Source organism: Nomascus leucogenys, chromosome 15 (assembly GCF_006542625.1).
Source record: "Nomascus leucogenys isolate Asia chromosome 15, Asia_NLE_v1, whole genome shotgun sequence".
In the NCBI taxonomy this organism is placed as follows: domain Eukaryota; kingdom Metazoa; phylum Chordata; class Mammalia; order Primates; family Hylobatidae; genus Nomascus; species Nomascus leucogenys.
In genome coordinates this window covers 13,950,043-13,968,326 of record NC_044395.1, presented here as the reverse complement: position 1 = coordinate 13,968,326, position 18,284 = coordinate 13,950,043, and the positions used below count along the sequence as shown (strand labels likewise).

Genomic DNA, 18,284 nt, shown 5'->3' with positions numbered 1-18,284 from the left:
GTTTCTGAAGCACCTTTATAAATAACAGGCCTTCCCAGGGCTTCTCCCCAACCTGCCACAGCCTCCAGCTCCCTAGAAAGCCTTCTCAAAACATGCGATAGGAATACTGGGGTTGGCAGCACCTTCCCAGAGCTCCTGTCTCTATCAGGCCAGTCCCTTGGGCTCCAACTCCACTACCCTCTCCTTCCTGTGAAAAAACAAAAGAAAGCACAGACACACACCCAGCAAGAGATTCCCTCCCCTAAGCCCTGAGACACGTGTCTCTGGGCCTTGCCAGGCACTGTGCCCACTGCCTCCAGCTGAGTTTGTCCTCAGAGGCAGCCTGGTCTCATGGGAAGAGGGTTGGATGGAAATCAGAAAACGGAGATCAGAATTCTGGTCCCAGCTGTGTCCCCGTGTCTCTGTGTGCTGAGCAAGTCATGTCACCAATCTGCAACGCGAGGAGGTGGATGGGAGGCTGTTCCTCCTTTTGGCCTGGGCGGTGGGTAACCTATGCAGGAAAGTGTCTTCTGGGGTTGTAGTCAAGCCATCCCCGAATTGAATATCCCATCAGCCAGTACAGAAACCAGCAGCACGGGGCCTTGGACTGGTTAGAAAGCCAACCCTTCCCTCACCATCCCAGTGTGTGAGGCTAGTTGCTCGTCCTTCCTACCTCCGATTCTCCTCTGTGCCGGGGATTATAATACTTTATGGGATTGTTGTGAGGACTTATATGAGATAAGCCATGTAAAATGTTTAGCACATTAACTGGAACACAATAAGCATTTGATAAATGTTGCCCTTATCATTGCTTTTGGGAGCAAACGCCTACATGATGTCTTTTTCCATGGGAATTGAGACCACACTCTGCTCCTGCACCCCCACATCACCTCCACCCCCCACATTCCCCGCCCCCACCCCATACACACATACCCTCTCCTGGCTGGCATGCCTTTCCAAAGACAAGGCAGAATTAAGACCCTCTTGTCTCAGTGACATCATTCTGGAACGCCTCCTCCCACCAGGGCCCTAGGCATCAAATAGCTGGCGGGTGGGGAGAGGAGGGAGGGAGGGAGGGCAGGGGCAGGTCCTTGGTGCACAGTCCCTTTTTTCTGTTTTGTTCTGGGCCCAGATTCTTGCCTGCTGGAGTGCAGTTCAAAGCCTGTTCTCATGATCATCATAATGCTTTGTCTTAATGCAGCCACGAGGCTCTGAGGAGTTCAAAGCGTTTTGCTAGATCTGTTTTCTGGGCCTTGGGATCTTAAGGGAATTGCTCCTCCACCTCCAAAATGAAAGCAAAGGCTCTTACAGAGCCCAGTGAAACATTTATGAGGGTTTACCGTGTCCGAGGCTCCGGCCTGAGCCCTTCACACGTGGCCTCTTGTAATCCTTGCCTTGGACCTGAGTGCTGGCTGCTGTGATAATTCTAACTTCTCAGTTGAGGAAACTGAGGCCAAGACAACTGGCCACATGGAGAAGTCCATGAATTAGGGAAGCAGACTCAGGCCTGGAGGTCTCTGAACCCAGGTCTTGGTCTCTGTGCATCCTGTCCGGCTTTTGAGGGTGGTGGGGAGGGGGATTCTCTTATTCCACCCAAGGGAGCTTCCGTCTCTACCTTAAAAGAACGTTCTCGAGGGAGTCAGGGGAGGTGATGGACTCAGAAGTGTTCTTTTATTTTAGATGGGATCATTGAAGCCCAAAGAGGCTGAGAGACCTGCTCAGGTTATGATCTGGCTCCTTAATGCTGGCAATGGGGCCAGATCCCCGCCCCCACCCCACTTCCAGCCCACATCTCCGTGCCTTCCTGCTTCTGCCCAGGTGTCTCTAGAGGCAGCTCTGTGGACCCTCAGGGGCTTCATCCTTTCTCCCCTCCAGGCCTTTTAAACCTAGAGAAGCTGCTCCGGCAATTCCTTATCTCCAAGGACACGCTGTCTGTCCGAATGCTGGATGACACCCGGGACCCCACCCCGCTCCTCAAGGAGATCCGGGACGACAAGACCGCCACCATCATCATCCACGCCAACGCCTCCATGTCCCACACCATCCTCCTGAAGGTGGGAGCCTCCCTCTCTCCCCTCCCCTGCTGAGCTCCACCCTCCCCGCTCCTTGCCTTGAGGGTCCTCCTGAGCTGAGGCTGACAGAGCCCCGGGCTGGACCTGAACTCTGACAAACCTCTCTCTGTGCTTCCGTTTTCAATAAGAAGTTCCCGAAAACTGAAAGAAGAAAGCAGGGTGAGGGTGATGTCGTTTTCAGCACTGGGGCAGCAGGGCAGTAGGCAACGAAGACACCTAGATGCTGCCAAACTTAGACCCTGCTAAGGGCTCTGTGGAGAGGTCTGCAGGTTCCTAGGAGGGGCTAGGGTGGGGCACCCAAGGGGCTTGGGCAGAGGCTGTTTGCCAAATGGTATAGAAATGTTTCCGTAGTTTAACAATAGGACCATCACACCAGTGTGTACTGCTGAATGCCAGCTCTGTCTTTCATCCTGACACGGTGCACAACAGTTTACACAGCGCTTCTGTGTAGTCGATCTCCCAGCATAGAGCTCTCAGCAATGATGTGAGGTAGGTATAATGTCCTCCCCTACAGATGAAGAAACTGAGACTCTGGGAGATGAACAGATGCATCCCAGGCCCAGCCCTGAGTGCAGCAGGGCCGAGCCTGCACAGCCCTCTCTTATCTGCAAATCAGGTAGTGTCTCCTAAGCTCCTGGAGTCGGAGGGGCATTGCCGGCCCCTGAGTCAGAACATGCGCACTGGAAACCAGAACTCTGTGAGTGAGGCTGATCCAAGAGAGAGACAAGTCAGGAGCCTAGGGGCCCCACACAGGACAAACTGCTGGAAATAGCTGGGTAGCATCGGAGTCACCTGACGCCAGTTCCTGGGCTGGCAGCTGGGCTGGGTATGAACCTCGGAGAGAACGGGCCCCGTTTCCAGGCTCCTTGGTGGCTCCCCCAACCTCGCCAGTCACACTGGCCCCCTCTAATGCCATTTTAATTGCACATTTAAGCACAACCTGCCATCTTCCACTGGGGGAGCGAGGCTCCTCGTTAACCTCTGCCAAGCTGTGAGGAGCCCGCAGACACTCAGATGATTGTCTCCCCTCCTTGCCTCCCTCCCTCCCAGCTGCCCCTCCCCAGCTCGTTTTTGACTCAGAGTTAATAAGAGATTTGAATGAGTTCTCTCAGTACTAAGGGCTGTCCCTTCAGCCCGTTGCTATAGTAATCTTCCAGAGCTCCAAAGCCGTGTCTGTCTGTGTGCATATACCCAACTCACATTCTCTCTCTCTCTTTCTTTCTCTCTCTTTCTCTCTGACACGCACACACGGAAACACAGCATTTTTCTCTTTTCTTCCTTTTCCTCTGTCTTCTCTTATGCCTGGAGACATGATCAGTGAAGCCATTAAGGGTAGAAAAGCTCCACCAAGTTTCATGGGAGGAGAGGGGCCCTCTTTAGGGAAGGCTGGGAGCAGGGAGTGAGAGCTTCAGCTTAGTAGATAGATGTCGCTCCAGCATCCTTGTGGAGGGTAGCTCAGAATACACAGGTCCCCCTGTGGTAGCTGGAGCCTGCCTGAACAGCCCCCAGGTAGAAGCCTCTGGGGGCCAGCCTCATGCCCTCCACGCCTCCCAGCATCTGATGTTGCGCTATTATTTTTTTTATTCGAACAGCATTACTACTTCATTGTTGAAATTTTGGAACGTATAGAACAGAAAGCACATAGAAGAAACTAAAAATTATTCGCAGTCCTATCACCCAGAGCTATTTAACCACTGTTAAATTTTGAAGTCTGTTTTTTTCTGCTTTACAGACACGTTTTTCCCCCAAATTATTGTCATACTGCACAAACTTTTCTGTAAGCGCTTTTTGTCCACACTTAATTCTATGCCATGCATTTTCCCCAGGTCATTAAACATTTTTCTACAAATATTTTAATGGCCGCATCATTTCCTATCATACAGATGTCCCATAATTTATTTAACCGTCACTTTATTGTTGGAGATACAGGTTGTTTCAAATCTTTTGCTACAATAAATAATGCTGAGATGCACATCTTTGTACATAAATCTTTATACACGTTCATGAATATTTCCTCAGCATACATTTCTAGAAGTGGAATTACTGAGTTAAAAGGTATGCATGCTTTTAAGGATGCTGATATGATTTGCCAGATTGCGTTTTAGAAAAGCTGTAACAGTTTACACTTTCGCCAGCAGCGTATAGGTGTCTTATAGCACCCTTGCCAATACTGGGTATGTTAATTAAAAACGCTTTGTAGGTTTGTGTGTGTATGTGTGTGTGTGTGTGTGGCCATGCTTTTGAAGGAAGCTCTGCCTGTAGTGTAGTGATCATTATTAGCAAACGGTTTTGCTCCATGCCTCAGGGCTGTCTTTCCTGAGCCCACCTGTCAGTCCCAACTCCTGTGACATTGGAGCCGCACTGATCAATGAGCAGCAAGGCTTTGGGAAAGCCTGTTCCCTTTTCCCGTTTGCCTTCCCAGTGGCCCAGGCAGGCAGGCGTTCCATCAGGTCTGGCCTCTGTCCTCATGCTTCCCTGGGGCTCCGTACTCCTCCCTCCAGGAGGGCACAACAGGGCCTCTCAGGGCCTCAGCAAGGATGGGAAGCAGAGTGGGCACAGAGCACACGGGGCCTCGGGGAGACTTGGTGTACACGTGGGAGCCCAGCCCCTGGAGCTTGGCAGCACTCTGCCGTCTCGATTTCAGGAGGATTTGCAGAGTAATCCCTGATTTTATTGAGCGGCTGTTCCAGCAATGAACTCCATGTTTACCCAGAAATCAGGCCTTAAAAACCAAGGATCTCTTGTCTTTTATCTCTAGGACAGCAGATTTCACAAAACGGGTTTTAGCTCCCGACTGTGACCCCTCCCGGGCCCTCTGCCCCCAGCCCGTCGCTGTAAGCAGCGGGCTCACTCAGTGGGTCGCATCCGTCTAGGCAGGGGTGAGACGCAGCAGCACTGTTACTTGGACGGTGTGATTGTGTGTGTGCAGTGGGGCGTAGGATGGGTTGGTCATCTTGCCACATCATCCTCTTGAAAGTGGAGGAGGAAATATAGCTTGGCCTGGAGGAAGAAGGAGCCTCACCAAAGAGGCTTTGAGCTCCCTTGTGCCCTGAGACTCCTGCCTCAGTCACTGAGCCTTTACCCTCCAGCTTCCCATTGGAACAACCGTGATAGAGTTACCCCCAACCTGCTCCTCAGGGAGCCTGCAAGGGTTCCTATAAGAATGGCCGGGCACGGTGGCTCACGCCTGTAATCCCAGCACTTTGGGAGGCTGAGGCAGGCAGATCACTTAAGGTCAAGAGTTCAAGACCAGCCTGGCGTCTCTACTAAAAATACAAAAATTAGCCAGGTGTGATGGTGGGTGCTTGTAATTTCAGCTACCTGGCAGCCTGAGGCAGGAGAATCGCCTGAACCCGGGAGGCGGAGGTTGCAGTGAGCCGTGATCGTGCCAGTGCACTCCAGCCTGGGTGACAGAGCGAGACTCTGACTCAAAGAAAAAACAAACAAAAAAAGAAGCTCACAAAATTATTTGAGTTCCTCGGGAGATGAACACTATGTAAGAGGAAAAATGTAATCATCCTTGGTCTGGTTTCTCCTCCATCCACCTCAGTAGTCGTGACAAAACGGTCTCCCAGTGGCCCAGGGCTGCAGGATACATTATGAAAATCTAGCCAACTGTCAGGAGGGATGAGGGCCCCAGAGAAAACGGGGCTCATTATTTACCTGATCTACGTGTCAGTTTCTATAGCACCTGTCACACTCAGAGCCAGGCACAATGACAGGGAAGGTTGGCTAGGGGTATTTATGACGGGTACAAAGATCAGACAAAAGGGAGACTCTTCTGATGTAACAGTTCTCAACTGTGGAGTGATGCCACACTGATGCACTGTGATCAAGGGTGAGGCATGTCACAGGCAACTGATTCCTTACTACGAATAAAAGACCCGAGTTTGCAAGAGTCACTTGTTTCCAACGTCACTGCAGATTCAAGAATACCCTTATGAGTCTGCCCCGCGCTCTGACAGAGTGGAGTTCATTTGCATTGCTACAACCTGCGGACTCTCTTATCTATGCCAGGGCCCCAAAGAGAGTTGTGTTTGTGGTTCCATCAATGTAACAGTCCTGAAGCGGGAGTATAGTTTAGATAAAAGCACTGAAGTTAGGCTGCCTGGATTTGCTTTTATCTTTTCCATTAATGAGACATGTGATCTTGTACAAGTCACTTAGCCTTTCATCATGTCAGTTTCCCCAGCTGTAAAATGGGGTTGGGGAGGAATAATAGCGCCAGCCTCATAGAGTTGTCCCGTGTAGAATGCTTGAGAGTGCCCGACACATACTAAACAGTGAGTTAGTGTTAGCCGTTGTTATTGTTAATAGCTGTGGAGATCATTATTGTAGTCTTTTTTATTATTTGCTTCATTTCCCTAAAAGTCATTTTGGTTTCAGTAATATCTGGCTGTAGCCATGGGAGTATGTTGTGTACAAGAGCACCAGCTACTATGCATGCCACTGCAGGGGTAGGGGGCCAGGTGGAGGTGGAGAGACCCCGCTCTTGAGACCAGAATTTCTGTGCTCCATCCTCTAAGATCAAGGGCAACATAAGAACTAGTCAAGATGTTTTGTTCTGCCTGGTGCCAAGGGGCAGTGGGCCAGACAAATGGCAGACACTTGGAACCCCTACTGCTCATTTGCGTCAAGTGAGTTTTTGTTTTCTTCTCTAATCTCCTTCTCTTCGCCTTGCAGGCAGCCGAACTTGGGATGGTGTCAGCCTACTACACATACATCTTCACTAATCTGGTAAGATGTTCTCACAGCTCACCTCCTTGGAAGAGAGTGTTGTCAGTGGTCAGGATTGGTGGATTATGGGGACAAAGCCCAGGAGATGACGAGTACGGGAGATAGAAGCAGAGTAGCAGAAGCCAACCAGAGAGGCAGGGCATCCTGGAAATTCTCATCCCAACAATTCTGAGCCACAGGAGAATGAGGATTTGGGGAACCTAATGCCTCCATTCAAATGCCGCTAGCTACATAAAGCGAATTCTGGGCTGTAGTGTGATGGATGAGCCTCCTCAGTAGGTCCAGTTACTGGCCTGCAGTCCAGTCTCTACATGGACTTAGGGATCATGTGTCCTAAAAAGCCCTGTGAGGTTTAGGAGATAACAGCCCAGAGAGACAGGCTTGGACTCTGAGATCCTTGTTCTTTTCCAGCTGTCGGTGTCTATGAACAGTCCTTTCCGGGGGCTGCTGTGGGATTGTTAACCCTGTAGCATCCGACAGGCATTTGTTCTCAGAGTTGAAACAGACCTTAGAGGAATTCAGTGTGACCTTTCTTCTGGTATAGGGACTCCCACAACAGGCTTGTCAGGAAGTCATTCAGCCTTTGCTTGAACTTGAGTAGAAGTGCCTAGTTCGCCACCACCATCAAAATACCTGCCCCATTGTTGGGCGTCTTCATTGAAGTCTAGCGTGCATGTAGATGAAAACCACGCATATTATATGCGCGCAGCTTAAGAAAACTTTTTCCAAGTAAGCACACCTGTGTAAGCAGCACACAGCTCCAGAAATAGAGCATTACCAGCACCCCAGAATCCCCCTCATGCCCCTCAAAACATAAAACAGATGAACTTCTTTGTTTCCTTTTTTTTTTTTTAACCTAACACTGCTGCTATAAATTAGAGCATTAATATATAAAAAGGGAGAAAAGGATTAGACTACTCCCAGAGCAAAGCGAAAGCATTTGATTAAAGTACGGAGGCATCTGGGGGAGCCTGGGCAAGTTGGCAGAGGAGCAAAGAGAGATTAAAGTACAGTTGTGTTCCATTTTGGGAGCCTGGGAAATAGAAGGAGGAGAGGGAAACAGCAGGCCAGTGCCAGCCTGCCAGAGAGGCTCCCTAAATTAGGCCGGCAACATGAGTAGAGGAGGAAAGAACTGGGCAACGAGGTGTCACTGGGGTGATTTAGCAGATGGAAGGAAGCCATTCATTTGGAATATGAGTTCCCAGGAAAGTAACCAGAATGAGGTGGAGTTGCTTGGCTTAGAGGTTTTTAAGACAGCATCCTCCACAGTGTACCACAATTTCCCATTCATAGAAATCATAAGAATGATGGTGATGATATTATCTAGTGGAAAAAGGACTGGCCTGTGAAGTCAGGAGGCCCAGAGTCAAGTCCTGACTCAGGCTTATGCTCACTGTGAGCCTTTGGTTGAGTTGCAGTGACTCTCTGAACCCCAGTTTTCTCATTTTAAAAATGGGAACATAAAACCTTACAAGGTTATTATGAGGATTGACTGAAATTCTGTAAGTAAAAATTTATTTTAAATAGCAAAGTGCTATATGTTTGTAAGGCATTATATTTAGAAAAATATATAGCTCTATGATGCTTTCAGTTTTCAAAGAGCTTTTCTCCTTTTTGGGTGGGCATGGATGAGATGAGCTTTGGGAATTAACAGGACTCATGGAATTAACAATTTGTAAGTTTGCGAGAGGAAACCATGATGAAAAGTAACTGTATAAGTGATGCTGGTTGAATAATAGTCAAGAAAGCGACAGCAGAGCCATTGCAAAAATCTGCCAGTAAGAGAATATTCTAGAAGCTTCTCATGAGTGTGTTGGCTTTCTAAAAGGGACAAACCTCTAATAGGAGTAAAGAAACTGTTTTTAGGACCACTCTTTCTGCCCAGTTGCAGTTGGTGTTTTTGTTTGTTTGTTTGTTTTTTATTTTGTTTTTGTGTGTGTGTGTTTTGTTTTTGCTTTTTTTGAGACAGAATCTAGCTCTGTCACCCAGGCTGAAGTGCAGTGGCGCCATCTTGATTCACTCCAACCTCTGCCTCCCGGATTCAAGCCGTTCTCCTGCCTCCGCCTCCCAAGTAGCTGGGATTACAGGCACACGCCACCATGCCTGGCTAATTTTTGTATTTTTAGTAGAGACAGGATTTCACAACATTGGCTAGGCTGCTCTCAAACTCCTGACCTCAGGTGATCTGCCTGCCTTGGCTGACAAAAGGGCTGGGATTACAGGTGTGAGCCACTGCATCTGGCCCAGTTGGTGTTTTGGGCCATAGAGGGAGGGGCTTCATCCAGAGGGTAATGAGTTGTCTTCTGCATTCTCCAGTCCCTTCTTCCCAGTACAGATGCCAACTGGGTTTTCATCCTTATTTCTCCTTTCTCTGAATCCCTTGGGGATCTCCACCATGTCTCATCACTCTGAATTCTGCTACAGTGATGCAGTAGGTCCTCAGATCAGCTTTTAGAGAACAAGCATGGTGAATGGGAAAGGCATGGATGGACCTTGGCATTAGGTACTCATGACTCAAAACTTTTATTTGACTAGCTACTGGCTGTGTGATCCTGTGCGGGTTACTTAACCTTTCTGAGCCCCAGGAACTTCTTCTGTAAGTGGACACTAATAGTACATGCCTCGGGAGATAATGTACACATAGCAACGGACTCCCAATACGAGTTTATTTAGGAGAAGTTGTTATTTTAAGAAGTCCAGCTTATGCCCCCCATGGGCTAAAATGAATGGAAGATTCTTATTTTGCTCCACAGCCATGCATGGCCTGCGAAAGTGACTCCTAAAATGCCATTTTATTTGTTTCCAGATAAGAAATATAAGACTGGGTAGTACGGTTATTGTGTGTGACTGAACCGACCATTGTAGGGTTTATTTGTGTTGGTAATTACTGAGTAATTGATCAAATGCCCATACCTCACTCCCATCCAGGCATAAAGAGAAGTGATTGATTTAGGGCATCTGTAATAAATGAATTAGGTTGACTGCTGTGGATTCTGTCAGTTGATTACCCATCACAAGAATTGGGACAAAATTATCCATCACGAATCGAACTTCTAAACCATCAGTTCATTTGACCCTATAGAATCACAGTTTCTCTCTCTGTCGGGGTCTGGCCAGCAGAAGAGTGAGTGTTCTAACCCTGAGCCTTGGGTGACAGAGGTGACTGATGCAATAAGAGGAACTGAGCCAGAGAGAGCGGAGGCTGCTAGGGGGTCACATAGCCATCACAGGCGGAGCTGGAAGAAGCTGGGCAAGTCCAGGGAAGGGCCAGGTCTCTGGTGCAGGGGAAGCTGGGCTCAGTGACAGGGTGACAGTGAGGTGTCAGGCAATTGAGAGAGACGCTTCTGCAGGAGGGGAGAGAGCAGCAGACAGGGACAGCCCCTCTCCAGAACAGAGGAGGAAGTCAGTGACAGGAAGTATGGAGATGAAGGCACACAGTCAGAGGAAAGAGTGAGCTGACATCTGGGCCTTTTATTTATATTATCTATTTCAAAATGAGATCTGGGTGGTCGGAACTGATGTTAGAGACTTGATCAGTGAAACAGCATCGTGCCTCTGCTTCTGGTTCTAGTGGGTCAGGAATCATTCCCCGCAGAGCAAATCTCTGATCAACAGACGGCAATGGCACCTGGTTAAGGTGGGAGCCCTGGGGCAGAGGGTCAGTTTATGAGGTCCAAATCATGAGAACTTGACAGGTAAATTGACAGCACTTGGCCAGAGGTCAGACACGCAGAAAGCAACTATGAGGAAGTAAGTCCTGGCAGGTAGACTGAGGCAAGGGGTCAAGAGTCCGGGCCAAAGTGAAGTGGACCGATTAAGGAGCAAATTAAGAGAAATAAAATTACTGTGCAGAGTCACAAAAGCATGCCAACACAGAGAACTAGTTTCTGCCCCTCATCCAGAAATCAATCTGCCTGCCTGCCTGCCTTTGTTTGCAGTTTAGTGGCGTTAACTATATTCTTAGTATTGTACAACCATCACCACTATATATTTCTAAAACTTCATCAAGCCAAACAGAAACTCTGTACCCATTAAGCAATAGCTCCCCATTCCCCCTCCCCGTGGCCTGTGGTAACCTCCATGTTGTTTTCTTCTCAATGAATTTGCCTATTCTAGCTAGGTGCCTCATAGAAGTGGAATTATATAGCATTTATCTTCTGTGTCTAGTTTATTTCACTCAGCATAATGTTTTCTAGGTTCATTCATGTGTCAGAAATTGCATTTCTTTTTTTTAAGCTTTGTATTATTGTGGTGAAATATATATGACATAACATTTGCCATTGTGACCATATTTAAGTACACTTTTCAGTGGCATGAAGTACATCCACATTGTTATGCAACCATCAATACCATCCACCTCCAGAACATCTTTCACCTTTTCAGAGTGAAACTCTGTACCCATTAAACACAAACTCCCCATTCCTTTTTCCACCCAGCCCCTGGCAACCACCATTCTAATTTCTCTCTGTATGGATATGACTACTCTAGGTATTTCATGTAAGTGGAATCATATAATATTTGTCCTTTTGTGTTTGGCTTCGTTTACTTAGATTCATGTCTTTAGGGTTCATTCATATGTCAGAATTGCCTGCCTTTTTAAGGCCGAATAATATACTACGTGTATGTAGACACACACACACACCAGATTTTGTGTATCCATTCGTTCATTGATGGACACTTGGGTTGCCTCCACCTTTTGGCTATTGTGAATAATGCTGGCATGAACATGGGTGTGCAAATGTCTGTTCAAGTCCCTGCTTTCAATCCTTTTGTGTATATGCCTAAGAGTGGAATTGCTGGGTCATGTGGTAATTATCCGTTTATTTATTGAGAAGCCACCAAACATTTTCCAGAATGACCGCACCATTTTTCATTCCTATCAGCAATGTACAAAGGTCCCGGTTTCTCTGCAACCTTGACAATACTTGTTATTTTTCATTTTTAAAAATAATAGCCATCTTGATGGGTGTGAAGTAGTCAGATATGTTTTTTATTTCTATTTGAAGTGGGCAAATTGGAAGAAGCAAGACCACATGACTGAAGTTGAGAGTCCTGGTGATTAAGAAGCTTTATAATGAGAGAAAGTAGCTGATGAATAAAAATCGCATCCTTACAATCAGTCAGAAGTGGTAAAAATCCCCAGTTCAGGAGCTTATGAGCTGGGACCTTTGGAGGTTCTCTGTCCTCATATGTAAAATGTGAATAATAATAATACCCATCTTTTAAAAATCTTGGTAAGATTTAAAAATTAGCTACTGACAACAATGTACCTGGTAGGTAATGCTAGCTGCTGTAACAGCTGAACCCCCAGATCTCATCGTTTCACACAATGGAAGTAAATTTCTTACTCAATTGAAGTTCCAAAAGGGTGTTTCTGGTGAGCAGCATTCCATAAGGTTATTCAAGGGCCCAATCTTCTTCTAGTTTATAAATGTGTCCTCTTAGAGACCAGTGTTAGGAAAACAACAGGGATCATACACGGGAGGGTTTATGGGTCAGGCCTGGAAGTGACACGTATTATTTCAGGTAACAATTCCATTGGCTAGAATTCATCACATGGCCACACTCACTTGTAAGGGAAGCTGGGAAAGGTAGTCTAGCCATGTGCCCAGGGAGAAGAGGAAATGGGTTTAATGATCACAAAGCAATCTCTGCCACATTATTAAATCATCAGTCATCATCACACATCTATTTCATGTGTACTAAAAAAGCAACTAGCATCCCAAGCCCTGGCTTGTCTTTTTAGAGGATAACTGATCCTAAAAGTAGAGATCAGCACTTAGTTATAAGGATGTCAGCTCCCCGTGTTCCCTTACCTGAGGAGGGCATGCATAGGGCAGTTATAGATGCACTGCACTTATTCTGCTCTTTACTCTGCAAGGGAGTCTCTGTCTTCCAGTCGGCCTCTGGGTTTGGTTGGGGGAAACCTTTGTTGTGCAAGACTGATGGAAGTTTGAATAAAAGACATAAAGAATTAAGGGCCTCTGGGCAACCAGTCTACCGTTGAGACAGCAGGGGTTGTTGATGCGGTAAGAGAAGAGATGAAGGAGGAAGCTCAATTTGAGCTAATAAATCTGGAGGGATTATCCAGCTACTAATGAACCTAGAGAGATATGCAGTCACTGCCTAATAGAAAAGATAAAATCACCCTAATCTATTATCAGAGAGCATAGGTGGGCCATGTGCCTATGGCAGGAACTGCCATCTCAGCAGAGAGAAGTGTTGAGATTTAAGGGTAAGGGTCAAAAGTCAGGGACTGCCAATGAAAGATGGGAAATAATTGGGCACTGGAAGCAGGAGGCTGTGTGGTCTGCTGACCACTGAGCTGCTACAGCATTGCAGGTGGTGTGACTAGCTGGACTCCATCGCCACCATTTCATTGCCATGCCCCACGCAGGGCCAGGGCTCCCTGCTCTCAGCACCACCACTGTGCTGGAGGGTAGAATGCTATTTGTGGGGTGTCAACAGAGGCAGTGGGCACCCAGAGTTTTTCTTTTGGGGAATCTAGAGAGAAGGGGCTGAGAGCTGGCTATGCCGTGTTAAAAGACAGGGAGAAGGAGTACATCAGCAGGAGGCCTCATTATTATAGAGGGCAAGGCCCTGGACTAGCAGTGAAGCAGCTATGTCTTCAAGTTCCAGTCCTGCTACTAACTAGCTGGGTGTATGGCAATATCAATAGTTGATATTTATTGAATACTTTCTGTGAGTAAGTGCTAATAAGTGTTTCACAGTTATTTTCCCATTTAAACCTCACAACAACTCTAGCAGGAGACACGGTTTTATCCCTATTTTAGAGATGAGCAAGTTGAGACCCTCTTCACTCTACCGCCTGTATCTGGGTGAGCTATTTTACCTTGCTGGGCTTCAGTTTTTTATCTGAAAAATTGTCTTTAATGATTACAAAGCAATCTCTGCCACATTATTAAATCATCAGTCATCATCACACATCTATTCATGTATAAAAAAGCAACTAGCATCCAAGCCTGGCTTGTCTTTTTAGAGGATAACTGATCCTAAAAGTGAGATCAGCACTTAGTTATAAGGATGTCCTTCTCCCTGTCTTTTAACACGGCATAGCCAGCTCTCAGCCCCTTCCCTCTAGATTCCCCAAAAGAAAACTCTGGATGCCCACTGCCTCTGTTGACACCCCACAAATAGCATTCTACCTCCAGCACAGTGGTGGTGCTGAGAGCAGGGAGCCCTGGCCCTGGCCCTGTATTAGGTGATCTTTAAGGGCCTTTTCAGCCTTGGACCTGTTTCATTCTATATGTGGTTTGGGGCATTTCAGTTCACAATGACTTGGAGTTGGGTATGTTCCCTGGAGTGAGGGGAGAATGCCCCATCAGGTTGGGGAGTTCATGTGACTCGTGGAAGCAGTTTCTGTTCACCCGACAGCTCCTCAGATTCCCAAACTATAGTCAGGTCCATGTGAGCCCTGCAGAAATAACCCCTCCGTGCCCCAGTCTCTATCTTGTTTTGGCAGAATGGATATATGCAGCCAATTTTCCTCCCCTGGGTTCATTTTATTGTCAGTAGACCTGAGCCTATGTTTATTTTTCCAAAGGTTTATCAAAGAGATTAGCCATAAGTAACTTGAAATTGCTAAAATTATTACAGAAAGGGGACCCAGGGCAGACAGAGAGGGAAAAAGTAATTGATTCCAGGAGGAAGTGAGAATGCACACTGCCCCACTCTTTCACTCCTTGCTTTGGCGAGTTGATGCTACTCATCTTTCAGGACTTACTTAAATGTCACTTCCCCGAGGAAGTCTCCCCTGATACCCCACAAGGTTGAGTCTGCTGTCACACACTCTCCCAGCACCCTGTGTTCTGGTTTTTGTAGCATTCATCTCAAGTGGGAATCCGTTTTTCTACGCTAACCTTTCCACCAGACTTTGAGCTTCATAAAAGCAAGATCAAATCAGTCTTGTTCATCACCGTAGATCCAGTGGCCTCCTGCATAGTAGGCACTCAATAAATATTGTATGAGTGGATGGAGTATTCCATAACATCTGGAGTTCTTGGGGTAGAAGGGCTGGCCAAGTAAGATAACTCATCTCTTTACATCCCACAGGAATTCAGTTCATCTCAACTAAGCCTCAAACACAAAGGAACCTATCTGTGATTCAGCCGGGGAGAGCTGGACCCTATTCCCTATTCCCCAGGACCCCCTGGTACTTGCTTAGCCCACATGACAACTACTCCATCTGGAATGCCCTTCCTCCCATTCTGAGCTGGACAGATTTGAAGTCAAGGTTGTGCAGGACCATGCAAGGTGGTTTAGTTCAGGATCCAAGAGACACAATTTCAGGGGTGCTGCTAAGTGAGAGTGATGTCAAAACCTGAGGCCCAGGGTTGGCACCAAGAATGATCACTGAGGCAGGGGAGGGCAGAAGAGTGCAAGGACAGTCAGGCTGATTGTGCCAAGTGGTCTCTCTGTCACCTGGGACTGTTTCCTTCACTGGCCGCACCGTGTCCTGGTCAGCCTTGATCATGTGGTGTCTTCGGACCAACACCTGGCAGCTGACTCATAGAGCCAGAACTGAAGGGCCTTTAAAACAAACCTCTCCTTCAGGTTATAAAGGCCATTATGAAGTGGTCTAGTCCTGTTCTCTGTCCCAATGGCTTGGCATATGAGGTTGGGTGAGCCTGATTGCTGTGTTGACACTGAGGATAGAGATAGGGTTTAATGGAAGCTGCCAGGGCCTCAGATCAGAGAGAACTTGAGTTCCTATCTGGGCCCTGCCATACATTAGATGTACATGTGGCAAGTTACTTAACCTGTTGGCCTGTCAGTTTTCCCTCTTGTAAAATGGAGATAATCATGCCTATCTCATAATATTATTTTGTGAAGACCATGGGAAGTTTCTAATCCTGAGGGTTGTTAGTAAATATTATTACCTTTCCTCTCTTTTTTCTCACTTACCTGTCAAGTATTTCCATCCTTAGACCTCAGTTTCCTGATTTACTGCCTCTAGCTTTCCAAAACTCTACAGCTGTTATCAGAAACATTTCAGTTGGCCTCTCACCTAGCTGAACTGTAATTCCCAGGATGCTTGAGCCTTTGAGTTCTTCACAGAAAATGCAACAGGCACACACGAACATATACACAGACATCCCTATGCACACTTACACACACACACACACACACACACACAAACACACGTACACGGCCAGAAGTTACAATCCATCAGCCAGACAACTTTCTAGTGCCAGAGCAATTGATTCCAAAGTGTAGTTTATTGTAAAATTATTAAGAGTATCCACATATTTCAGCTTTATTGAGCCTTTTAGGAGAGCCACTCTGCATAATATAGTATACTTTGATGAATAAATATGTTTTTAGTGCAACTAGAAAAAAGAGTGATGGAGTGAAAGCTCCTTGTGTGTCAGTCTGAGCTGCCAAGGTACCACCCTACCCACTGCAAACCCTGAGAGGTGGCAGGTCTGGCAGAACAGATGTCTCCTGGGCGTACATGGGCACAGCAGCTTCTTACAGAGATGCTATTGATCCAAAACTGTGTTTTCCAAAGCTGCTAACCCTCCTGTACCTGTTCTCTGCACATGGTTGTTGGAAGATGGAGGTATGTTCAGAAGGAGAAAAAACAGAATCACAAGGGGATTCAGGAGGCATTGACTGAAGACTTATTTTTTGCATTGTGGAAACTGTGGCTGACAGCTTGAAGTTCCTTGGCCCAAGTTATAGGATTATAAAATGATTAGGCAGCTACGATTAAGCAGTTTACGTATGGAAAATGCTACCCTCAACTACACTGATTCAGCAAACATCTATTAAGTGCCTGCTGTGTGGTGGGAGATACAAGGACTAGGAGGATGTGGTCCAGCAGAATGTGAATTGAAGAGATCTGCATCTATTAGTGTGAGGTGTGGCAGCCCAGAGGAGGGAGCATGTAGTTCTTTGGGAGTTTGGATGAGGGTTTACAGATACGGCTTCCCTTACTGAAGCATGGGTTAGAGATGGCAATGGGAGAGTGACATGTAGGCAGTGGTAAGTTATGGTCCTTTTTGTGCCTTGAGCAGGAGAGTGATGGAGAGAGGTGGAGCCAGAGCCAGCCAAGGAAGTCTCAGGTGAGATGATGTCCTTCTGCTATGCACATTTGCTGGACTTTTCAGCATTGGAATTGGCGTCAGTAGGCCCAGGGTCTTGTCTCGGCTGTCCCACTGTGATCTTGGACAAGCCCTTTCTTCTCTGGAGACAAGCTAGAAGGTCTCCAAAGACCTTTCAACTCTGAAATTCTGTTGAGTTTATGGATTGGATGAATACATAATGAACAACCAGATGAATTCTCCTGGCCAGGCTGTTTTCCAGATGAAATCGGCCCCCCTCCTCTTCACGGTTTTCCAGTGTCCTCATCTGGCTGGTTCAGCCCCGCAGTGCCCTCAGCTGTCCAGATTCCCCAGAGTGGGGGAGCACCCCTGTCTTGTGAGCTGTGTTGATCTCTCACCACCCCCTTACCCAGAAGTACCTGTCCTGTGTCCTCACCTGCTCCGAGGAGCCCTGACAAATGACAGGGCAATCTGAAAATCCACCTCGTGCCAAGGTGCTAATGTCCATGACAACATTAAATTCTTTTGGATTGTTGAGAGCATCTAACTAAATCTCATCCTTTTACAGTTGAGTAAACAGAACTGAAGAGGGAAAGTGACTTGGCCTGGCTCTCATAGTGAGTCAGGAGTAGAGAGAGGAGGCCTCCTCACTCACACAGTTCACAATTCCCTAGATCAGCATTAACTGAGCACTTACTGTGCTGTGTGTTGGGGATACAGTGAAGAATAAAATTCTGATTTTTCAGGAGGTCAGACTAGAGGGGAAGAAGAACACAAGCAGCTTATCATAAATCAGTGGGTTCACTAAAGTGATGAAGATATGCACAGGGTATTAGGGGGCCATCAAAGGAAGGCCTCCAGACTAGCCTGGCAGGTTCATCAAAAGCTTCCTGGAATAGGCCAATCCAAAGGGCCTTGGAGAATCAGTGGGAGTTAGCCAAGTTGAGAAGGACATTCTAAGTGGGGGATACATACAGTTAATGGCTCATGCATCCCAGACAACATTTGCTTTTTAGCTAAGGCCTTAACCAAGGAAGCAGATTGCATGAGAAATTGTGGAGCTTGTAAGGAAGGTATTTTGGTGGTGGGGAGAACCTTTCAGAGCTTTCATATTACTCCACACAGACAGCCAACTTGCTATCCTATGTAAGGCAGGGGAAGAGGAAAGGCATAATCCCAAGTGGACCTGAGTCAGCACCTTTAGCTTGGTGGTGGCTTGTCACAAATGCCTGTCCCCGGCTAAATATCATAAAATCCCAGACCCAGGGATTACCACTTGGATAGCTGTCAATAGGTGTCCCTCTTCCAGGGAATGGGCCCTACTGGCCTAAAAAGAGAATGGAAACCAGAGCTTCCCTAGGGCAGGAGCAGAGAGATTAGGCCAGTCCTAAAGGTGGCGTAGCCTTGGTTCGCTTCCAGTGCCAGCTAG

The 18,284-nt window shown here is 47.1% G+C and overlaps 1 protein-coding gene across 4 annotated transcripts in view; it reads left to right on the top strand.

The window, feature by feature from the left end:
- GRIK4 (glutamate ionotropic receptor kainate type subunit 4) overlaps positions 1–18,284 on the top strand; it is a 331,583-nt gene that overhangs the window by 172,429 nt on the left and 140,870 nt on the right. For all 4 annotated transcript variants that reach the window (XM_012495813.2, XM_030829318.1, XM_030829316.1 and 1 more), the window contains 2 exons: positions 1,855–2,033; positions 6,735–6,788. In XM_012495813.2, the coding sequence (XP_012351267.1) occupies positions 1,855–2,033; positions 6,735–6,788 (233 nt within the window). The remainder of the gene's footprint in view (positions 1–1,854; positions 2,034–6,734; positions 6,789–18,284) is intronic.